A 24,885-nucleotide genomic window follows, 5' to 3' on the forward strand; every position below is an offset into this window, starting at 1 on the left:
AGTCGGAAGCAGTGGTCACGGCACAGGGAGTTATTTCTTGAGGAGTCACAGCGGAGCGGAGCAGCAGGAACGTTAGTCAGTGTTGCACTGGCGGGAAGGCTGACCAAACCCTGTGTGTGTCCCTTGTTGGTCGGGGTGTTTCTGAGGAAAACAGAGAACTTACAGGGCACACGCAGGCCAACCGCTGCCGACTGAAGGCTGGGGGCTATGATAATGGCTCCAAGCCACGGCGGTGAAGACCATTAACGGACCCAAACCCGCCCCACGACACCGGGCCGGCGTCGGCGGCGCCAAGAGAAAAATCCCTGCACCTCGCCCAGCCCCTTGCCAGAGCTCTCGACGGTTGATTCGTAGCGCCTGAGGCGGCGCCCGCGCGGTGTGTTCTGGTGCGGTGTCCGTCGCTGAGCCATGGCGGACGAGGAGTTGGAGGCGCTCCGGCAGCAGCGGATGGCTGAGCTGCAGGCCAAGCACGGGGTAAGGACGAGGCGCCCGCTCTGCCGCTGTCCCGGCAGTGCCCCCTTCTCCTTGCCGCCGGGCCGGGGCGGACAGGAGCTCGCCAGGTGCGGCACGGCCTGGTCCTCCCGTCCGAGCCTTCTCCGGGCGTGTGGGGGGGGAGGCGGGCGGGGAAGGGCCCCGCCGCGAGTAAAGGCTTCAGCATGAGACCGGGGGGCAGCGGAGAGCGGCCCGGCCGTGCCCGATGCTTTGGCTGTGGACGTCCCGAGCGAGCAGTCACCGGCCCCGGGCCTGCCCCTGGTGCCCGTGCTGCCGCCGTGCGGGGCTCGGCCCATGAGCTTTCCCTCCGCCGGCCGATCCCCACCGCCGCTCGTTCTGAGTCACCATCGCCGGGCGTTCCAGTCTGTTTTTAGAGCTGAAATGTCAGCTATGATCAGCCCCGTTTCTTCTCACTGTATGATTTCCTGTTCAGCTGCCACGCTTTGTAATGGTACTTCTGAAATTTGAGGTGCAGATTCAACACAGAGTTCATCTTTTTTCCTCTTTTTTTTTTTAATTTGCTTCTAAATAGTCAGCTCGGCTGCATTAGTCCCAAACTGCCATGCTAGGGTTGTGCTTTCTTCTTCATTGATAAATACAAAGCATTGCGTTGAATTTAATTTCTCCTCAGCTTGCTTTAATGGGGTTTAAATGCCTTTGTCTGCGTTCGGGCTTTGGGAAAGTTTATTACCTTCAACCCAACAGGAAGGCCTTTCAGTATGTACGAACCGACAGAAGTTTGTGGATGAATCCAGTAGCACAAATCATAATGCAAGTTTGCATTGCTGCTGTGTGAGGAAAGCATGGGGTGGCGCATTTATTTGCCAGGGCAGCAGATTCTTACTATCAGGATGTCATCCGTGGTTAGGCGGGTTTAGCTTACATTGACTTTGCTGGAATATTGAATGGTTTGGATGGGTTGATGGTCATATTTATTGTGATCTCATTCTTCAGGATCCTTCTGGTGATTCATCGCAGCAGGAAGCAAAACAGAGGTATAAATGAGAACTATTGACTTTTGGTCTCACACTGAGTTGTTTTGGAACCTTTTGCATTTATATATTTTTTTATTTTCACTTCTTTGGAATACCTGATTTTGGGGTTTTTTTTTGTGGTTGGAAAAGTCACCAAAAAAGAATAGTTGAAAGATGTCAGAAGATTTAATCCAGCTAAAATCTGATCAATGTTAGTGTGGCCCCCAGGCCATGTCTATACAGGATGATTTAGCACAGAGCTGCAGGGCAGTCTGAATCCTAGCTGGGGTGGGGGCAAAAGGAGGAAAACAGCACTGGCAGCTCGGTTTCACTTTGGACCTCAGCTGAGTGCAGTAACCTTTTAAGTGCTTTGAACAGCTTGGTCTATTGGAAGGTGTCTCTACCCATGACAGAAGGTTGGAACTTGATGAGGTTTAAGCTGTCTTTCAACCCAAACAAGTCTGTGGTTCTATGGACCTCATGATCCCTAGTGATATAACGGGATGTTTGGGGGAAGCATTGTCACTCCCACAGTCATCTGCTTCTGGAAATGGGAAACCTTGGCTTTTCAGGGTTGGTAAGAGCTGATCATAAAAAAAACCTTGAAGACTTGCAGAACTCTTCCCAAACCAGTGTTTGTCTGAGTGATGAGTTTGGGTTTGGTCCTGTTAGTGCAATGGGGGCATGCTTTCCTAGTTGATTTGATTTTCTGGGACGTCTGGTGAATTAAAAATGTGAAACAAAAAGCTTCATGTCAGAACTTAGTGCAGAAGCAGTGCAGAACCTTTACTAAGTGGAGAGTAGAAGGTACGTGTTTAAAGAGCTCAACTTCGCACACAGTCAAAGTTTGTAGCAACTGAAATGCGTAAACTAAAATTCCAGTTTTGCAAATATTTAATAACTGTAAGCATATGAAGACTTGTTGAAAAATTCTACCTAAATAAGGAGGTTTGGTTCTGTCTTGCAGTTGCATGGACTGTTCCTTAACACTTGCTGTACTATACGCTGCCTTTGAATTCTGCATGGAATTCAGATTTCTGAATGCAGAGTATTTACAAGTGGGTAGCATGGCTTTTGTCTCCGAGATGTAGTAATAAACAGGAGGAAGGTGTGAGTAGTAATAAATCCACATTGATTTCTTGGAAGGTGTGGTCAGCTGTGTAACTTGTCAACATACACAGAGCTACTCACGACCAAAAGTGCTACAAAAGGAATTGGGTAGATGTGAGGTTTGAAGGGACCTCAAGAAGTCACTGACATGAATTGAAAGTCTTCTGTAGTTAGCTGGTTTGTGTACATTATTTTAGGTATTTCAAATCGCACTTCTAATGTGTGGTTGGTTTTTCATTACAGGGAAGCAGAGATAAGAAACACTATTTTAGCTCAAGTTCTTGATCAAGCAGCTCGTGCAAGATGTAAGTATGCAAGTAACTTTCTAATTAAAAACTCCCACCTAGTGTGCTCCAGTGCTGCTCAGATCAAGCATGTATGTGCTTGAAGAGCAGAAAAACACTGGTGCTGATGAGAAGGTAAAACCATTACAGCTTTTTAGTTTGATGGCAACAATTGGAGGGGAGGGGTTAACTGACATCTAAATGATGGGGGATTTTTAATTAATAGTAGGAATTGTAGTAAGAATCAAAATTAGATTAGTTAGGATCAAATATTTAAAAGTAAGAAATAAAACAGTCTTGTCTCTTTCTATATTTTACATAAATGAAAATGCCTTTCTGAATTTATTTTATGATGCTGGCATGATAAAGACAGTTGCATAGGGATATTTGTCACTTTTTAGTTCCTAATGAAGGTATTTGAGTATGATTTAAACCAAATGGAACCTGTTTCTCTTGTAGTAAGTAATCTAGCACTTGTGAAACCAGACAAAGCAAAAGCAGTGGAGAATTACCTTATACAGATGGCAAGATTTGGACAGTTACCTGGAAAGGTGAGTTATATTTTTCTAATTCTTTCTTGCATATATTTGTTAGCAAATCCAATTCACTCTTAAAAAAAAAGGGGGGGGGGGAAGATGGTTTTAGTATCTGTAAATTAAATAACTGAAAAAGACAACTGAGAGCTTCTAAGTAGTATTATGTAATTCGTTTTATAAGAAAGTGTAACAGATGGGAGCCTAGCTAGGATTTAATTCTCTCTTATGACTGAGCAACATACCAAAGTATGTTTTTGTCAAAGTGTATTCAGTAGAGTGTACATGTTTATGTTCATCATGACTGTTTGTCAGAAAGAGGCAGGAAAACATAGGTGTGCAGCTGTTCTGTGACCTTCATACTTGGCTGCACTGTGGCACCCAGCCTACACTCTGAGTGTGGACAGCAGTGAGATCATGAGAGCCTGCATGGCTTCACAAGTAAACAATTAGAGATCTGGCATAAAGCTGGTTGGTTTTCTAAGGGTATAAAGGCAAGACCCTGTTGAAGCTGAATCTGGAGCCTCACCTATGGGTGGACACACTGCATAGGAATTTTCCCAATTACCTGAGACTCCTGGCCATTGGCTGCAACGGGGCTTCCCAGCTTGAAGTGTGGACCTGGGTGGTGATTCAGTGGTGATTGGCCATGTATTTCTTCTAATCTCTATTCTCTCTATGCAGTAATGACTTGATGCACTACTAGTTTTCCTCTGTACTTTATATATAAATCTCTGATTTGCTTCATTGTACTTACAGAGATACATTATTCACATTAGTGTGCTTGTTTGCTTTAGTGTGCTTACTCACTTTAGTGTGCTGTTTAATAAACTGTGCATATTATAGAGCTAGTGTACACTCATTTTGTGGTATACCCTGCCTGTCAGCAGAACAGAAGGGGAAATGTGATTCAGTTGTTTGATACAGCATCTCTCAGAATGTGTTTATATGGCTTTTCTTCTGCTTTTCTAGGTATCGGAACAAGGTTTGATAGAAATACTTGAAAAAGTGAGTCAGCAAACAGAAAAGAAAACAACAGTAAAGGTAAGCTTAGCTTCCTGTATGTAATTTTGACTTGTTATAGGGTAGAAAAATTGCAGGTATTGGACCATTTCTTCCCTGTGAGGGTGCTGAGGCCCTGGCCTGAAAGGCTGTGGCTGACCCATCCCTGGCAGTGTTCAAGGCCAGGTTGGACAGGGCTTGGAGCAACCTGCTGTAGTGGCAGGTGTCCCTGCCCATGGCAGGGGTTTGGAACTGGATGAGCTTTAAGGTCCCTTCCAACCCAAACCGGTCTGGGATTCTGTGAACTTCACTTTGTATTTACTACCTCTCTTACCTACACTGGTCAGTTCTGAAATTCAGTCCCATCAGTCCTTACCTATAGTAAGATTTGCAGACATTGGCACTGGGCTGTCAGTGTTCTGTTGTGTCTGTCCTGCAGTCTTACACAAGGCAGGGACTTGGTGGGTAATGGGGTGAATGCCCTGCTCCCATGTAATGTTTTCAATGTATGGAAGTTGAGAGGCTTGTTGTGTGTTGGATTTACTGTGACCCTTCTATTTTCACATGGTGTATTTCATTTTAGTTCAACAGAAGGAAAGTATTGGACTCCGATGAAGAGGATGACTACTGATACTACTGTAGGACTGTCTGCCAAAAAAAAACGCCTAGGAAAAGGCAACATGCTTTTGTCAGGCAGAATGCAGGATCTGAAAATGTTTACGCTTTTGTTTTGTTTTTAATTAAAAAGGCCAACAAATGAACTTGTCTTTTTAAGTCTAAGAAGGGGATACTATAACATATTTCTTTTGTAGTGTAAGAGGCCTGAGCAGTGTGGGGTTCCCCATTGCTTCATTAGCATGAACAGTTTGTTGCTCTGTACTCATTGTGTAAGCTATGCTTCCAGCAACAGCACACGCTTAACTTGCTGCAATTTGAGATATGTCCTAGGTTCAGCAGTAGTAGTAATTTTTCTCATTCTTAGTAGCTGGTGCAGTGCTGTGTTTATGACTTTCAGCCTGGGAACAGCACTGATAGCACCAATGTTTTTAGTTGTTCCTAAGTAACAATTACTTTGACCAAGGACTTTCTGAGTCTCATGCCACCAAACTAGCCTGACCCAAACTAGCCACAGGGGTATTCCATACCACAGCACATCATCCCCACTATATAAACTGGGGGCAGTTACCCAGAAGGGTTACATCACTGCTCGGTTGGGCTGGGTATTGGTCAGCAGGTGGTGAGCGGTTGTATTCTCTTCCCTTGTTATTTCCCTTGTCATTATATACTGTTGGTGGTAGCAGTAGTGGTTTTGTTATACCTTACTTACTGGACTGTTCTTATCTCAACCCATGGGAGTTGCATTCTTTCGATTCTCCTTCCCATCCCTCTGGGGGTGGGGAGAGGAAGAAGGAGGGGGAGTGAGCAAGTGGGTGCATGGTTCTGAGTTACCAGCTGGGCTTAAACCACAACACTTCTTTGTGGCGTCCAACCTGGGGCACGAAAGGTTGAGATAATGACAGATCTGACCAGAGAATGTCTAATCTATTTGTGATAAGCATTCATTGTTTCAGATTAATAGTCACTCATCACAATGTTGGTTTATTGGCTCTCAAAGTTGTTGCTCTTGATCTCACAGTTTCAGCATGTTGTACCTTACTTACAGCCGGTATTTGCTGTTTTAGTGTGTATCGGCAGGGGGGCCTGAGCTAAGGTTCCTGTTTTGCTGTACTTTATGGTAATGACTTGTAATACAATAGAACTATTGATCATGAAACATGGGCTGGCTTGCGTTCCCAGTGTGGTCATCACCTCTGTACTTTGGGAGGTATGTAAGGGAAGTGTTTAGCAATTGCACATCCGAGGTTTTCCTCCTCAGGTGGTCAGCCTATGAAGGAGACATTCCCTTACATTCCCGGTCCCCCCCACCAGATCGTTTACAGCATCATTTGAGAATTCTGAAGGTTTTGAAGGCCTTTGGGTACCCTTGAGACCTGCCTGCTGATTGTGATGGAGATCACTGTGTTGGCACACTTATAGAGTGTGTTTTCCCACTACCATTTTGTCTGATCTCAAAAGTTAAGCAGAGTTGGGTTTGGGTCTTGTCTAGGATTAGGTGATGATCGAGGACCAAGAGATTTTCCCCGAGGCTGGATAGCCATGAGTGGCAGGGTGTGGGGGATGGTATGGGCAAGTACCTAGGCCAGTGGGCCCCTCCAGTGCTTTGGAACTTCCCCACTGAACAAGTGCAAAATCCAGAAAAATTAGTAAAACACTTAAATGAGGTGTGTTGTCATCCCAGTCATACCAGAGAGGGACAAATCATAGCAACATGCTGGGGCTTGGCCTGCGCTTACAGAGCCCTGTTCAACACTGTCCAGCACCCTCAATGGGAAGAAGATGTCTCTGGATCTGCTGGCAAAGCAGCAGACAATGCAGCTACTCCATCTCCAAGTACAGCAACTAAACCAACCCCAGTGACAAATACAGCAGCTACTCAGACTCTTGACTACAACAGACAATGCAGCTACTCCAAGCACAGCAACTACACCAACCAGTTAGCAGCTACTCAAACCCCGACAGCAACAGACAGCACAGCTGCTGGTGCTACTCAGCCCCCAAGCACAGTGGCTGCACAAACCCAGACAACAGATACTGCAGTCACTCCAACCACAGTGGTAATCACTGCAGCTAAACCAAAGGAGCAGTTTGTGATAATATCGGTTCCCCGGGGGGAAGGGGAACTTTGCAAGGGGAAAAGCAAACAAGAGGCACAAAAAACAACCTGTACAGTGAAGAAAGATAAAGAGCCAATGCACTTACCACACAGGACAGCATCTGAACAACAGCTATTATTACGTGAGTCAGAGGAAGAGGTGACTTCTCGACCCTGGACCTCAACCAAGCTACGGAATATGCAAAAAGATTTTACCCATCCTCCAGAGGAGCACATCATCACCTGGTTGCTCTGATGCTGGGACAATGGGGCTGATGGTCACAAACTAGAAGGTAGGGAAGCTAAACAGCTGGAATCATCTGCTAGGGAAGGAGAAATTGACAAAGCAATTGCAAAAGAGAAATGGTCCCTCAACCTTTGGAGGCGGCTCTTGGCAGCTGTGAAAGAAAGGTTTCCATACAAGAACGATGGTATGAGTCGTTTGGCCAACTGGACCACGCTAGAGAAAGGCAGCCAGGCTCTGATAGGCCGGATGCTGGGAACGCATCCATAGATTCAGATGAAGTTGAATGTACACGACCCATGTGGTGAAAATATACACAGCGTACACCATCACCATGTGCCCATTCATTGGCATCAATAACCTGGCATGGTGTAGCATCACCAACACTAGATGAAATGATTCGTCAACTCAGAGTTCGAAGACAATCTCACACCTTCCATCATTTCAGCTGTGGAAAAACTGTCGCAAGAGTTCAAACAATTGAGAGACAATCTGATCTATCCAGCTCCTCACATGTACCAGCCCAAGTCTCAGCTAGTAACAAAAGGCATCCTGCTGCTCAAGAGAGAAGATATAGGAGGTACATGCCATGGGCCACCCTATGGTTTTACCTGTGGGATCATGGGGAAGACATGAGAAAGTGGGATGAAAAGCCTAACTCAGCTTTGGAGGAATGGGTGTGTGAATTGAAGAGGAGAACAAAGGTAAAGGATGATCATCCCATGAAAGCTGCAGCTTCAGTCTCTGGTGATTAGGTTCCCAAATGGAGTGGAAGAGCTGATTTTACTCCAGCTCCTGTGATAAAGAAGACTAATCCCTGTCAACAAGACGAAAGTGAACAAATGTTGTGATCACTATTAGAGGGGCTCTGCCACCAGACAGGTGGAGGTAGGGACAATTGAATTTACTGGACTGCGGATCAGATGGCCTGGCACATCAGTCCCGCAGAAGTATAAGGCTCTGGTAGATACCAGTGCACAGTGTACCCTGATGCCATCAAGCTGTCAAGGGGTGGAACCCATCTGTATTTCTGGAGTGACAGGAGAATCCCAAGGGTTGACCATACTGGAGGCTGAAATCAGTCTGACTGGAAGTGGCAAAAGCACCCCATCGTGCCTGGTCGAGAGGCTCCATGCGTCCTCAGCATAGACTGCCTCAGGAGAGGGTACTTCAAAGACCCAAAAGGGTACTGATGGGCTTTTGGTATTGTTGCTTTGGAAACAGAGGAAATTGAGCAGCTGTCCACCTTGCCTGATCTCTCAGAGGATCTTTCTGTTGTGGGGTTGCTGAAGGTCGAAGAACAGCGAGTGCCAGTCGCAACCACAACAGTGCACCAGCAGCAATATTGTACTAACCAAGACTCCCTGATTCCCATCCATGAGCTGATCCATAAACTGGAGAGCCAAAGAATGATCAGCAGGACCCACTCACGCTTTAATAATCCCATATGGCCACTGCAAAAGTCTAACGGAGAGTGGAGACTTAACAGTAGACTATCATGGCCTGAATGAAGTGACACCACCACTGAGTGTTGCTGTACCGGACATGCTAGAACTTCAGTGTGAACTGGAGTCAAAGGCAGCCAAGTGGTATGCCATGACTGATAATTGCTAATGCATTTTTCTCAATCCCTTTGGCAGCAGAGTGCAGACCACAGTTCGCTTTTACTTGGAGGGGTGTCCAGTACCATCTGCCACGGTACCATCTGCCAGTGGACTGATCCAGACTGCACTGGTATAGGGGCAAGCTCCAGAACACCTGCAGTACATTGATGACATTATTGTGTGGGGTGACACAGCTGAAGAAGTCTTTGAGAAAGGGAGGAAAATAATCCAAATCCTGCTGAAAGCCGGTTTTGCCATAAAACCCAGTAAGGTCAGAGGACATGCACGGGAGATTCAATTTTTGGGAATAAAATGGCAAGACGGACGTTGCCAGATCCCCACAGATGTGATCAACAAGGTAACAGCAATGTCTGCACCAACTAATAGGAAAGAAACACGAGCTTTCTTGGGTGCTGTGGGGTTCTGGAGAATGCACATCCCAAATTACAGTTTGATTGTAAGCCCTCTCTATCATGTGAACCAGAAGAAGAATGATTTTAAATGGGGCCCTGAGCAACAACAAGCCTTCGAGCAACTTAAACAAGAGACAGTTCATGAAGTAACCCTTGGACCAGTCTGGACCTGGCCAGATGTGACAAACGTGCTCTACACCACAGCCGGGTAGAATGGTCCCAACTGGAGCCTCTGGCAAAAAGCTCCAGGGGAGACCTGAGGTACACCCCTCAGCTCTTGGAGTCAGGGACAGAGCGGATCTGAGGCCAGCTATACCCCAACGGAGAAAGAGATACTGGTAGCCTATGAAGGGGTTCGAGCTGCTTCGGAAGTGATCGGCACAGAAGCACAGCTCCTCCTGGCACCCCAGTTGCCCGTGCTGGGCTGTATGTTCAAAGGCAGGGTCTCTACACATCATGCAACCGATGCTACATGGAGTAAGTGGGCTGCACTAATTACACAACAAGCTCAAGCAGGAAATCCCAGTCATCCAGGAATTCTAGAAGTCATCACGGACTGGCCAGAGAACAAAGATTTTGGAATGTCACCAGAGGAGGAGGTGATGTATGCTAAAGAGGCCCCACCATGTAGTAAACTGTCAGAAAGTGAAAAGCAGTATGTCTTGTTTACTGACAGGTCCTGCCGTATTGTGGGAAAGCATCGGAGATGGAAGGCAGCTGTATGGAGTCCTCAACGACAAGTTGCTGAAACTGCTGAAGGAAAGGGTGAATGGAATCAGTTTGCTGAGGTGAAAGCCATCCAGCTGGCCTTGGACATTGCTGAATGAGAAAAGTGGCCAGTACTTTATCTCTCATGGATAGTGGCAAGTGCCTTATGGGGATGGCTGCAGCAATGGAAGCAGAGCAACTGGCAGCGCAGAGGTAAACCCATCTGGGCTGCTGCACTGTGGCAAGATGCCACTGCCCGGGAGCAGAACCTGGTGGTGAAGGTACACCATGTAGATGCTTCTGTACACAAGTGTCAGGCCACTGAGGAACACCAAAACCACCAACAAGTGGATAAAGCTGCTAAGATTGAAGTGGCTCAGATGGACTCAGATTGGCAACATAAGGGTGAATTATTTTGAGCCCAGTAGGCCCATGACACTTCAGGCCATGAGGGGACAGATGCAACATACAGATGGGCTCGTGACTGAGGGGTGGACTTGACAATGGACACTATTACCCAGGTTTTTCATGACTGTGATACATGCTGCAATTAAGCAAGCCAAGCGGTTAAAGCTTCTCTGGTATGGAGGACGATGGCTGAAGTACAAACATGGGGAGGCCTGGCAGATTGATTATATCACACTCCTACCAACCTGCCAAGGCAAGTGCCATGTGCTCACCATGGTGGAAGCAACCACTGGATGGCTGGAAACATACGCTGTGCCCCACGCCACTGCCCGGAACACTATCCTGGGCCTTGTGAAACACATTTTGTGGTGACACGGCACCCAGAGAGAACTGAGTCAGACAGTGGGACTCATTTCAGGAACTGGGGCAAACAGCATGGCAGTGAGTGGGTATATCACATCCCTTACCATGCACCAGCCTCTGGGAAAATTGAACAGTACAATGGGCTGTTAAAAACTACCCTGAGAACAATGGGTGGTGGGTCTTTAAAACATTGGGATACACATTTACCAAAAGCGATCTGGTTGGTCAACACCAGAGGATCTGCCAACAAGGCTGGCTCAGCCCAGTCAGAAATTTTACATACTGTAGAAGGGGATAAAGCTTCTGTGGTGCACATAAAGAATTTGCTGGGGAAGACATTCTGGGTTATTCCTGTGTCAGGTAAAGGCAAACCCATTCATGGTCAGGGAACCAAATATGAGCTTTTGCTCAGGGACCCAAATATGCTTGGTGGGTAATGCGGGAAGATGGGGAATTCCGATGTGTACCTCAAGGGGATTTGATTTTAGAGGAAAACAGCCAATGAACTCAATTGTACCCTGCTGCCTGCTATGTAGCACTTTTATAGCCCACCAACTAGATGTCCTCAGGTCACCAGTGACTGGCCCTGACTTCCCTCCGACCATCATCCTAACAAAGAATGAACTTTGATGGAACCAGACGAGCTCAGCAGTGACAAGTTCTGTGGTGTCATCAGCAGGCAACAATCCAACACTGCACACCATCTGTCCTGGCCTGAAAGACTTAAAAGAGATGTAGCCTGACATCATGGACCAGATGAATTCAGCAGCTTTATAGGGATTGGTCCATGCACTAAGTAATGATATCTCTCTGTGAGGGTGTGGGTGTATATACATATATCTATATATATCTACATATATATGTATATGAGACAAATGTGATGGTATATTGAAAAATGTGGGATCTGAGCATGATGTGAATGGTATGGAATAAGGGGTGGATACTGTCCTGTGTTCAGCAGTAGCAGTCAGTTTTCTTTTCCTTAGTAGCTGGTGCAGTGCTGTGTTTTTGACTTTCAGCCTGGGAACAATGCTGATAAAAACCGATGATTTCAGTTGTTGCTCAGTAATGTTTACTCTGACCAAAGACTTTCTGAGTCTCATGCTCTGCCAGGGAGGAGGGGAAGTCAGGAGGAAGCAGAGACAGGACACCTGACCCAAAGTAACCAAAGGGGTATTCCATACCACAACACATCATGCCCAGTATAAAAACTGGGGGCAGTTACCTGAAAGGGCTAGATCACTGCTTGGGTCAGGGTGGGTATTGGTCGGTGGGTGGTTAGCAGTTGTATTCTCTTCCCTTGTTATTTCCCTTATTATTGGTGGTAGCAGCAGTGGTTTGTGTTATACCTGTTCTTATCTCAACCCGTGGGAGTTGCATTCTTTCGATTCTCTTCCCCATCCCTCCTGGAGTGGGGAGAGTGAGTGAGCGGCTGTGTAGTTCTCAGTTACTGGCTGGGCTTAAACCAGAACAATATACTGTAACACAGGGAGGAGCCAAGTGTCAAGTTGGAACAGCCACTCCTAGGAGTTTAAAGACTTACCTCTGGGCTCCAAGTCACAGAAGTGTTATAAAGGAGATTTCCTGATCCCCTGAGGTACCCCATTCAGCATCTCACTCTCTCTCAACTTCTTGTTGAAAATTAATCAAATGAGGTGAAGGTATCACAGTAGTGCTTGAATCTGAAGACTTCAGGCACTCTGTATGAAGTTGTAACCAGCAGACATTGTTCCCCCATGAAATAATCAAATTGTCTCAAAAAAGGAAGTTAACTGTGTAACACAGCACTGTTCAGACACTTGATATTCTGTATGTTTAAAACTACCTCCATTTTTATCGAATGGCTGGAGTGTTTCTTACTTTGAAAAAAGAAGACTTTTCCTAAACTCTCTGCAGCTCCTGCATGCATAAAGTGAAACAGAGCCTGTGCTATACATTTATTCAAGAATATGGTTATGGAAGTAATTAGGATAAATACTATAATGTGCTGATCAACAGTCTACCACCACAGTCCCCTTTGCTGACCCAATTTACAGGAACATGTATGATCCCAACTGCATTGTTTTTTAGGAACAGAATAAAATTGCTTTAAGTGAGCACTAGTGCATGGTTTCATTTTGTGTGAATGGTGTTGAAGAGTATTTAAATAGTTATTTTTGTTTAATATGGACTAGACTGGGCATATATATGGCTTGTGTATGTTTGTAATTAAGATTCCTTCAGTACCATTGTGGGTATATCCTAAGTTTCTTTAGACTAATGACCCTTTATCAGTGTGAAGAGTTGCTATGGTGTGGCAATAGATGGTTTAAGAGTTTTCCCATTAAAGGTACAGATAAGTAGGTCCTTAGCATCCATGTTTCACATTCCCATTCCTGAGTTTTTTAAATTCTTCTCTACATGAGCTTTATGGCCTTGCTGCTCTGGAGACTCAGTTGTTAAAATGTGACATAACAATGTGGATTTATTTTAATTTGCAACCTTTGAGATTAAACTGGACTGTGCGGTAGGTAACATGCTTTGCAGACAAATCCCAAGTGTCATGAAGTTGATAGGTGTGTATTTTCACTGCACATGGCTAGACAGGCGCAGCTTCCAGGGATATTCCCTTCAAATCCTATTCCTGTTTAGCCCTTGATCATCATATCTTGATTATTATTTTTTAATTACAAGCTTGATTAAGCACATCAAAGGAAACTTGCAAACTATTTCACTTACCTAAATAATTTGTCAGTCATTATCTTTCCATCATTTAGATTAGAGTGGTACTGTCTAGCATTTAAGCGGGATTTTTTTAGTACATACTCTATAAATCCAGAGTTCTAGGAAATAAGCTTTATCCTAGACTGAATAAACCTGAAGTATGGCTTTGGTCACTTAAGTAGCCTCAGGTTCACAATGACAACTGTTCTGATTCCGTAGCAAAATGGAAAACTCAGGTTAATTCTAATTTCTACTTTTTCTATGAAACTAAAGAAAAAAATGTTCTCCTGTTAGATGTCTTAAAATACAAATTTTGTATAAAAATATGATAGCAAATATTCACCAGGTCTGCACTACATTGCCTTAGTAAGCTACTATTTTCTTTTCTTGCACATTTAATACTTCATTTGTGGGGAAGGTTTTTCAAAGGAAGTGTTGTATTAATACTTGGCCAATTCCTCCCCCCCCCCCAAGTAAATCAACCAATAATTACAATCATTCATATCAAGGCTGAAACTTGGGAGTGTTGCATCTGGGTCATCATTTGCACAGAATACAACAGAATGCACTTAAAATATTAGCAGTGTGGAACAAGTTGTTTGCTTGAATACCTGTTGTATTCAAAATTTGGTTTTAACAGAAAAAAAAAGCAAATAACCAAATTCAGAGTTCACAGCCTCTGATAATTTTCTCTTAACTCTTTCCAAAGGTGCCTAATAAGCTGCCTTAAAACTTGTTCTCAAAGGTATTCAGCCACACTATGCTTATTATTAAGGATTTAAAAAAAAAAAAAGACCTGATACTGTACCTGCTGTTTCTGTGCTAACTGTAGTTACAGCAGTATATTCTATGCTTACACTGTAGCACAGTACCAGCAGTATTAAAAAGATAATGAACTGATTTTTCTCATCCATACTATCACAAAGAATAATACAGTTAAATATACAACATAGTTTAAAACACAAGCAAAATCCTCACTATGTAGTCTGGAAACCAGATCTATTATATTTCAACTTGCATTTTAAACTTTGGAAGTAATACCTAGGTTATTTTTGCTACAGATGAGGATAAGTGATGTACTGTAGGTCATCTTTTTAGTGCCACAAGAATTAAAAAAAGATTAATTCATCTCTTCTTCCTCTTTGTGTTTTGGCTTCTAGTACTGAAGCTGAACATCCATCCTACATTTTTAAATGGGAATGTAGAGCTAAAAAAGGAAGTTACATGAAAATGTTAAACCTTAAATCCAAAGGCACGCAACCTAGTAATAGTAACCTATGAATGTAAGGGGGAAGAAGATCATATTGAACTTGAGAGTAAATTCCAACAGTTTCTCTTCAATTTACATACAGAAACAAGGTGAAGTCTTTAAATGCCAACAATAAAAGCACGGAAATCTGCGTAAAGGACTAAATAGTTTGAAAAAAGCACTCATAGAAAACAGTGTTTTCAAGAGTTTTTACTAGTTTTTCTTTCCATTATTTGGCACAAATCCAAGGCACATTAGAAATTCAGATTAGCTCATAAATTATTAGAAAAATAAACACACAACCCTCATATCTCCAATGTCCACATGTGCACTTATTGCCCATTTACCTCTTGGATTAAAAAGTTACTTTAAAAAAATCACCAGTACGTCTTCCAGCTTTGTACTTTGCTAGGCAGTTTACTAATAGCACAGTTAAAAGAAATTGAGTTATTCATACAAAATAGTTGCTGAAATAAAATGCAAGCAGGATGTGATGAGTCAAGGATAAAAAATACTGCACTTAAGAAACCTGGCTTGTGCTATTTACATGTTCTCCTACCATAACTGAAACAGTAGAAAATGAAGTTCAGATCTAAGCAGCCATCTCATAGTTGTGGGCTTTCAATTCTTCAGTTATCACCTCTAGGAATGGTACAGTATTTGCCCTATTCTAACAAATTCTTACCGATGTGAGAAGTACATTTCATAACTAGAATACCACCTTTTAAAGAGCAGTCCAGAGCAGGCTCTAAACCAGTTTTATCTACAGATGTTGCCAGGTTCAGAACCATGAATATTTGTGCATTTTTGCATGACTTTCTTTAGTGGAAGGGAGAGGAGGGAACCAAAACACAACTGCTTTCTAATATCTGAAAGGGGCCTACAAGGATGCCAGAGAGGGACCCTTCATCAGGGTGTGTAGCAATATGACAAGGGGAAATGGGTTTAAACTTAAAACAAGGGAAGTTCAGGTCAGATATAAGGAAGAAGCTCCTTACTGTGAGGGTGGTGAGGCACTGGAATGGGTTGCCCTAAGAAGTGGTAAATGCTCCATCCTTAGCAGTGTTGAAGGCCAGGTTGGACAGAGCCTGGGGCGACATGGTCGGGGGTGACCAGTAGGGGTGGAACTAGATGATCTTAAGGCCCTTTCCAACCCAAACCACTCTATGATTCTATGTGTCATTACACACAATTGCCTCTGCGTCCTTTTTTGATGAGGCTGTGAGCAGCAAGTCCAGAGTTCAGCTTTGTCAAGGGCTCTCTGCTTCTTCCCTTGAATCCTGTGCAAGAACTTGATCTTGCAGATCAATACAGGGCACATTGCAAAGAAATGAGCAAGGATTACACCCCTTCTCATTAACAGCATGTATAAATTTCTAACACAGCGCCACAGATGTTATGGACTGTTGTTTTCCCAGCTACTGAGATATACAGAAATATATACTATAACAGTTTGTAACATACAATAAAAATAGATACATTTCAATTACCTCTGGCAATAAATACCTAGTTATCCAATATATCTTTATATATAAATATATATGTATATACTTATCCAATGTAGTGATAAAGGCTGAAAATGCAAAAAATTATTCAAACACTTTTAAAAACAAAATGGGGGCTGAAAAATACAATACAGGGTTTCATTTGGGTTTACTTGTTACACAGAAATTTTTAGTAAGTGCTAAATAGAATAGGAAACTCATTTTGCTGTCTCCACCTCAGTACATCCCTGTTTGTTGAGATCAGTAACAATCTAACTGTTTAGTTACACCTCCAACATAAATCCAACAGAGGATTCAGTCTTCCAAAGTGCTAGGAGCATTCTGCTCCCGCACAGGAGTCATCCTGGATTCTGTCTTGAAGGCAGGCTTGCAAGTGTCAATTGATCCTTGAGTGTACAGTGAAGGGTTACTGAAATTGCCACCTCAGCTTTTGACACTGAATTCATACTTGTCAATATTCTGAAAGCAAGTCATCACAGCAGTCCTTTGACTGTGAAAAACTTGGATTTCCAGGGCTGGATAAACTATTATCGCTGACATTTTTTCTGAAAGTAGCATATTAACAGTGTGTCTCCGGTGTGTTAGTTTACTCCTGTGAGGAACTTCTATCACATCATCATGTTTCACAAACTCACCACTGCATCCTGTGCCAATAATCTTCACTTCACTCTGGTCCATCGTTTCAACAGATTTTAACTTGGCTTTATTGAAGCTTTTGATAGCTAACTGTGAGGACAGGAAAACGGTACATTAAGAGCATTGCCTGCTTTCTTCATTACAAAGAATTAATATAGTGTTTCTTGACTACAATTATCACATTAATTACATGGTATTCTTTACACTGAGAGCACAGCCAAGGATTAAAAACAGTGCACTTTGCAGGACAGCAATTATATTCAGTCTACATATGAGAAAAAAAGAAGAGGCAAACCTGCTCCAGGCTATACACAACAGTACCACAAGTGAAAAGATAACAAAGGCTTTCCAAAACTTATTTTCACTGCTCTGTCCCAATACCATCCTAACTCTTCTAAGCACATTATGTAATGCAAGTTTCAAGATACTTGAAATTAACAGCAATTTCTTTTACCATTAAGAAACATGTAAGTACTAATATAAGTAATAATACAGACAAGCTCCCCTAGGCACTGCTGAAGGCAAAGGCAAGAGCCCCCTGCTTCCTGATCGAACCTGGCAGAAAAGGTGTCGTGGCTTAAGCCCAGCTGGCAACCCAGAACCACACAGCCGCTCACTCACTCCCCCCCCCCCCCTTCCCTCTGCTCCTGGAGGAATAGGGAAGAAGTATGCCCACCCTCCCACCGCCCTTGAAGACTCCTTTTGGTCATTCCAACTATTATGTTCCATTTCCCCATCTAATTCTGAGTTTTCCTTTTCAGAGTGAGTGGCTCTCCTTGATTACTGGCCCCTCTGCAAGTTATAACCAAGAAAAAAAAAACAAAAGAGAAACCAAGCATGCTCATGATAGATTTTCTAAGATGAGAACCAAAGAAATTAATTATAATACCTGTTTACTGAAATAATGTTAACAACAGCCCTCAGAAGCTGTAGAGTTTTTCAAGCCTTGGTATAACCTAAATTGTTCTAGCCATGACAAAAAACAAGACAGAGATGAAGCGTGTAGTAAGAGGCTTAAAAGGTTTAAAAGTAAGAATGTTTAAGAGGTCTTACAGAAGCATCAACGAAATTTTAACAATGATGAAACATTAGTAAGTTAGCAAAGAGGTCAGAACTTTTGGGATTCACCAACAACCACTACTAAAAAAACTTTCCTGTTACACGTACCTATATTAACAGCAGACAAAACAATCAGATTTGCTATGTTATACAAATAATTCAAGCAAGTATTTCCACTTACCTGATGCAATAACTCATAGTCAAAGTTAGGGACACTTTTATCTCTTGTTATTGTTCTCCGTAAATGTTTTGCTCTAAAAAAATATTTTAAAGAAATTAAATTCAACCACAAAAACTCTTTCCAAAGTCTCTGCCACAGAAAATCCAGAAGGTGGCACTACCTCCCCAGACAAAGGCTGCTTGCTGGCACCACAACCTCAGAATGACAGCCTACTAGTATTTCCTGTATTTTATCATAGAATATACATTAATGTTTAAAACATCATAGGCAAGACCCAACCACTGAGTAAAGAACTAAGATAATATTTTTAAAGCATTCTGCTTTGAAATTCTCAATTCATAGTACACCAAGTATTAGTGGAAAACCAGTTTTCAGCATAGTTGCCAGTACTCCTCTGCTGGCCAGCTTTTCCCTTCTGCTGCACAGCACTTCAATGGTGGTGATTACCAATAAGCATGTCATACCACAACATCTGCCTGGTGATATGAATGTGCACACCTCGGAAATTAATATCTGCCATCGAATCAGTTGTATGTAATATGTAATAATGCCTGACCCACTTTTGGGCTTTTTTAACCATTTTATTTCTTGTTTGCTTGTGGGAAACAGTAAAAAGCATTTCTGAGGAAGCTGCTGTGCTTACTTCTTAAATCTGTTAATTGACTGGACCGGTTGAAGTTGTCTGCTTATGTGATCATCAGCTTTCTCACATAGCTTAGAATTCACTAGGGGTTTAAAAGAACAGGCAGCTAAAATTACAATGGAGTCACACTTGAGAATTAAAAAACAGAGTTCAGAAAAGTGGTTCCACTGACAGTAGAATTAAAATTTTATAGTAAAACTGTGTAATAGTAATAAGCTGAATCAAAGTCACAATTTATCTTTGGAAATTTTAAAGCATTTTAAGTTGCAGGAGTAAGTATCCTCCATCACATTAGCATGACTGGCCATGCTTCTGATGAGACTATAATTCTGGACCTTGAGGCCCTTCATTCCAATTTAGAATCATAGAACAGTTAGGGTTGGAAAGGACCTTAAGATCATATAGTTCTAACCCCCCTGCCATGGGCAGGGACACCTCACACTAAACCGTATCACCCAAGGCTCTGTCCAACCGGGCCTTGAACACTGCCAGGGATGGAGCATTCACAACCTCCCTGGGCAACCCATTCCAGTGCCTCACCACCCGAACAGTAAAGGATTTCTTCCTTATATCCAATCAAAACTTCCCCTGTTTAAGTTTTAACCCATTACCCCTTGTCCTATCACTACAGTCCCTAATGAATAGTCCATCCCCAGCATCCCCATAGCCTCCTTTCAGATACTGGAAGGCTGCTATGAGGTCTCCATGCAGCCTCCTCTTCTCCAGTCTAAACAGCCCCAACTTTCTCAGCCTATCTTCATATGGGAGGTGCTCCAGTCCCCTGATCAATCTTGTGGCCCTCCTCTGGACTTGTTCTAACAGTTTCATGGCCTTTTTATGTTGAGGACACCAGAATTGCACACAATGCTCCAAGTGAGGTCTCACGAGAGCAGAGTAGAGGGGCAGGATCACCTCCTTCGACCTGCTACTCACGCTTCTTTTGATGCAGCCCAGAATAAGGTTGGCTTTCTGGGCTGCTGTCATGGGTTCAGCCGTGGCAGTCATTTTTTTTCTCCTTCTTGTAGCTGGTGCAGTGCTGTGTTTTGACTTCTGGGCTGGGAACAGTTGCTTGATAGTGAGCATGTTTTGAGGGTGTTTTTGTTCAGGGCTTTTTCTGGGCACGTGCTCCGGCCAGGTGGAGGAGGGGAGGCCGGGAGGAAGGAAAGACAGGACACCTGACCCAGGCTAGCCAATGAGGTATTCCATACCATAGCATGTGATGCCCAGGATGCAACTGGGAGAGAGAGCTGGAAGGGGGGAGCTCTGGAGAAAAATGGAGGAGGGAGCACGCGGTGCTCGGCCGGGCAGGGTGGAGTGAGTTATGGGTTGGTAGCTGGTGGGGTGCTGTATTCTTTTCGCTTGTTATTGGCTGTATCGTTATTACTGTGTTACACCTTAGCTATTAAACCGTTCTTATCTCAATCCGTGGGGGCTACATTCCTTGGATTCTCCTTCCTAACTCTCCGGGAGTTGGGGGACTTGGTTTAAACCACGACAGCTGCGAGCACACACTGCTGGCTCATGTTTCATTTTCTCATCAACCAACACGATTTTCACAGACCTGAATTAACACAGGTGCTATGCCAGCTCTGCATCAGTATTACCTACTCATGTCTCCTATTGTTCTTTTAGAACTATTCTTTTAATATTTGAAAGAACTGTATCAATTTTGGGCATCAGCATACTGTGATTAATTTTGCTTTTGTACTGAGGAAGCATTCACAGTCTTTCACAGGGAGCAGGCAAGACTTATTTTCAGAAGCCTAACTGAAACTCATGGATGCTGAAATAGGTGCTCCTGCATATCTTCCCCAATTCTTACTTCTACAACCTCACTGTCATCCTTCCACAGCTCTGGTGGCAGCTGGTTCTATGCTAGGCTGCATTGTCTAGCTCAGCATGAAACCTGTTACACCCCTTGCCTCAGGTTAGTGAATTGCACCTCCTTGAAAATTCATCTGAAAAACTGAGCCAGCTAAGGAAAACAGCCCATAAGCAAGACCAAAAGTGAGGGCAAAAAGGAAGAGGTGAGGATGGATGGTGAGTAACACCACCTCTTTCAAGTGGCAATAAGCTACTGCATCAGCTCAGATGTACTGTCAAACAGTACCGTGTGTCTCAGTTTATCTGCTTAGGCTGTATTATATCCTGCCATTTACTGAAAGTTATTAATTAACTAACCATGCTTAATAGTTTAACCTTTGTAGCTCTTATTTCTGTCCCATAGTATGAGAGACACTAACAGAAGAGTCACTCCCTAACCTGTTTTAGAGACAATTACTTCTTTTTTTGTTTACCTTGCACTGAAATTTACAATTATATATTGTACATATATATATTAATAATATCATCCCAAATGTGGCATGCTTTTTCACCTTTAAATGCTTTTGTACATAAAATTCCCCCCATGCACAAAAAAGTGACACCCAGTTTGTAGTAATGTCATTAATATAATAAAAGTATGCTGCATTTACAGTATTTTAGGTGCTACCTGTAACAAATGTGCAGAAGAGTTGACTATCTTTTAATTATATAAGTCAATTATACAAAACACTTGATGGAGTCACACATGAATTCCTAAATCCCTTTTTATTCATACCAGTGGAAATATGTCATGTACCTTTTTTTCTTATCTTGATAGAAGCATGCTGCTCACACTCCTTTTCTCTCTCTGCTGATGTAGGTACATAGCTTGGTGCTGTTTCCAGCAACTTAATGATATTTGAATTCTTAATTTTACAAGTTTCCATTTTCACCATTATTAAAGAAAAAGAAAAAGGATTATAATCTACAAAGAGTGTCTTAACTGCTGCTTAAAAGAATGTAATGCACACAAAAAAAATCATTATAAATTCAATTGTATCATTTTGAGTAAGGACAAGCTGCACTGTACTGGAGTGATGATTTTGTAGTCTTGACCTGTTATTATAAACTGCATTATTTATGGTTAAGCTTATTTCAGTTTAGATGATAATACACACACTAAAATTGATTCAGTACAGAATTTTGCAGCCATTATGCTACATCTCAGAGGCTATTTAGGCATGCAAAGATAGGGACCATGCATCAAATCATTAGAAGAGTGAAATAATTCTTCATAATTTAGTATTACGTATTATATTATTCTGTTAACAAAGGGAAGGTCAGAGTTATCAAAGACAGGATGAAAGGTATCAAAAGTCATGAAGGGCAAAACACAGTGGGTGGAACAAGGAAGACTGCTCTCAGTGTAACTGATTAGCTTAAGATGTACATTTCCCTACACTCAACATTTCTTCTGCTATCACTGCCACTACCAGTACATATTTTAATGTCATTTTCATTCACATATGTGCTTTCACTCTTTCTAGATTCATCCCTTTTCTCCAGGATAACTTATTTTAGAAACACAACAGGTTTCATGTACCACAGGTATTGTATTGTACATTGTACAATGAACAGGCATCTTATTCTATCATGCAGAACTATTAAGTACAGAAGTCTTGGCAAATACTGTTGTGACAAGCGGTTATATCTGCACATGGAACTTTAGAGAAATTTAATGTCAGACATGATCTTTCTACACTCACCGGCTCAGCGCAGTCTGCAGGGGTGCAGTTCCTTTCGTTCCTGATGTGCGTCATTGCACCATTCTGAAGGAGCAAGTCTACCAAGGCTTCATTCTTCCCTATCACTGCCTCATGCAGTGCTGTATTTCCTTTGGCATTTGAAAGGTTAACAGAAGCTCCGTGCTGGACAGCAAGAAGGAATTGAAGTTATAAAGATAGAATAGCACAAAATGGAGACAGCACATGATTATTCTGGTTTCCTTTCCTTTTCAATGTATGAATGAGAATAATGCAACAGAAGCCTTGTGGCTGTACAGGAACCCAGAAAGCATGTGCTAGCAATCAACACTTCAACAATAAGCCACCTCATATTATTTTCTGCTTTCTCATAGCCACAATTTTATGGATCAGCTCATTTCATTTTGGTATGTTTACATATTCCAAGTTTAAGAGATACTAAAAAAAAAAAAAAAGAAATTACAAAACCCACAAACCCCCCCATGTGAAAGAATCATCAACAAGAAAACTTAACACCTGCCACAAAAAAGTTTCCGTAAAAAAAACCTCACTGTACAACAGTAGAGTAATATTTATCTAATAAAAAACAACGAAGGAAGGGATTGAAAGGAGTGAGGTTAACAGATAATCTATTTTTTTCCCAAGTAGCTGTGACAGAGAAATACATAACTAAAAATACTGTTCCTGAGTGCTGGATAAGTATCACATGAGAAATATTATTCTGAACATTCTGTTTTCAGTGATCTTACCTGCAACAACAAGGCAGTAGTCTCATACTGACCATTCAAGCATGCATAAATTAAAGGAGTGTTTCCATATATATCCTTTTTATTTTGTTCAGCATTATAATCCATCAGACACTTTACCACCTATTGACAGAAATAACAGCCTTTTAAGATACCAGCCAACCATAACCATGCAGTGAAAGCTCTCCTCTAGAATGAAAAGAGATGGAAGAAAAAAGGATGGAGAAGTCTCATCTTTGGCAAACAGATAATTACCACAAGCATCTCTATCATACTCATTTTCACATTCTACCACACACTTTTAAAGCAAACACAAAGAAACACAACTGAAAGGCCAGAAAATAAATCTGGAGATACTTGAAAACCATACACAACCAGAAACTTCACAAAACATGAAAACCAAAACACCACAGCAAAAGTGTCCTTTCACCCTTTCCTCACTAGAACTCAGCAGCACACTTTGAAGGAATTGTGCTGTAAATACCCCACAAACTAACCTTCATTAACCTATAAGATTAAGTTGTATTCCTGTTTTTGTCTACCTTTCCTAGTGCTCTGTCTCCCCTTCATCTTAAACCACTGATTTTCCACTTTTCTGCACACTCTCAATTTGTCTGTCTGCATCTACTTCTTCCTAGATCATTGTTTTTCCCCTCGTTTATTCTCCCTCCTGTGTTAATATCCTTGCCTCACTAGCTCGTACTGCTTCTTCAATGCTCATGCCTCCCTGACTTGACAGGAGGGATGAGGTTGTCTTCTACCCTGAAAGTTCCACTTGGCTTATAATCTACTTAAATGAGTTGAAGACACAGAAAATATTTAATACCATGGCTATTGAAGATACCAAGTTTCACACAACCTCCTTCAACAGAAGGTACAGACGGAAAATACATAGGAAGATCCAGCTACACGAAGTATTTATAAAATGTTTGGCATATAACAGTAGCTAGATTTCACTGTTACTGTTTCAGTCATGTTGATAATTTCACAAAATAGCTTTTGCTTGGTGGTTAAGTGTTAAACAACTTGCATTTGTGAAGAGGCTCAGTTACCTGGAAGTGACCCTTCTGGCAGGCTAGATGAAGAGGAACTGCTTGTTTTGCATTCTTGGCACTGATACTGGCTCCATGTTTCAGTAAGAGAGAGACAAGTTCAGAATGTCCATGCAGTGCAGCCATGTGCAACGGTGTAAAACCATCTTTGTTGGAAACATTTACTTCAAGTCCATTAGCGGAGATCTTTGAAAACTTCTGTTGAGGAAAATAGACACCAGAACTACAAAATTAATTATGCTACTCTCTGCTGACTAAAAAGCAGCCAAATACCTGCTAAGTATATAGCAAAGAGGAAAATGGACATTACAAGAACTTCTACTACAGAGCATAATTTGAGACCTTCAGGAAAAGAGTTAGCAAACCAGAGCAGCTGGGTAGCATTTTTCAACAGAACAATGAGATTTATTTTCATCTCATTTCTTCCGACATGATAGCTTCATACAGAGAAATTCAAGCAAATATGGAGTATTGTATCTACTCAAAGTTGGACAAACCTTAATTACAGCAATCCACATATTCTGAAAGAAAACTGCCAAGTTTTTTCACCCCATTAGATATTGAGCAACTCTTTGAATGTTTCCTGTATCCAAAATTTTCTACCCTTCAATTAAAAAGAAAATAATTTCATTACAACAGATGAACTGTTTCAGATCAATATATATTCCCTTGCTTTTCAGGCAGAGATACAGAGGTT

General features: G+C 42.3%; 2 protein-coding genes across 2 annotated transcripts in view; one reads left to right on the plus strand and one right to left on the minus strand.

Annotated features, from left to right (window-relative positions):
* The first annotated feature begins 321 nt into the window (after positions 1-321).
* PDCD5 (programmed cell death 5) lies at positions 322-5,156 on the plus strand. Its single transcript, XM_005152196.3, has 6 exons — positions 322-474; positions 1,447-1,487; positions 2,820-2,881; positions 3,320-3,411; positions 4,366-4,437; positions 4,979-5,156. The coding sequence occupies exons 1-6, from the start codon at positions 409-411 to the stop codon at positions 5,024-5,026; spliced, it is 381 nt and encodes a 126-aa protein (XP_005152253.1). The 5' UTR covers positions 322-408; the 3' UTR covers positions 5,027-5,156.
* A 9,839-nt stretch (positions 5,157-14,995) lies between these two features.
* Positions 14,996-24,885, minus strand: part of ANKRD27 (ankyrin repeat domain 27) — a 34,384-nt gene continuing 24,494 nt past the window's right edge. Inside the window, 8 exon segments of the mRNA XM_005152195.3 lie at positions 14,996-16,851; positions 16,854-17,031; positions 18,182-18,254; positions 18,825-18,906; positions 21,445-21,553; positions 22,394-22,555; positions 23,140-23,259; positions 24,189-24,386. Coding sequence (XP_005152252.2) covers positions 16,757-16,851; positions 16,854-17,031; positions 18,182-18,254; positions 18,825-18,906; positions 21,445-21,553; positions 22,394-22,555; positions 23,140-23,259; positions 24,189-24,386 — 1,017 coding nt within the window. The 3' untranslated portion in view covers positions 14,996-16,756.

The sequence above is a fragment of the Melopsittacus undulatus genome, chromosome Z (assembly GCF_012275295.1).
Source record: "Melopsittacus undulatus isolate bMelUnd1 chromosome Z, bMelUnd1.mat.Z, whole genome shotgun sequence".
Classification (NCBI taxonomy): Eukaryota; Metazoa; Chordata; class Aves; order Psittaciformes; family Psittaculidae; genus Melopsittacus; species Melopsittacus undulatus.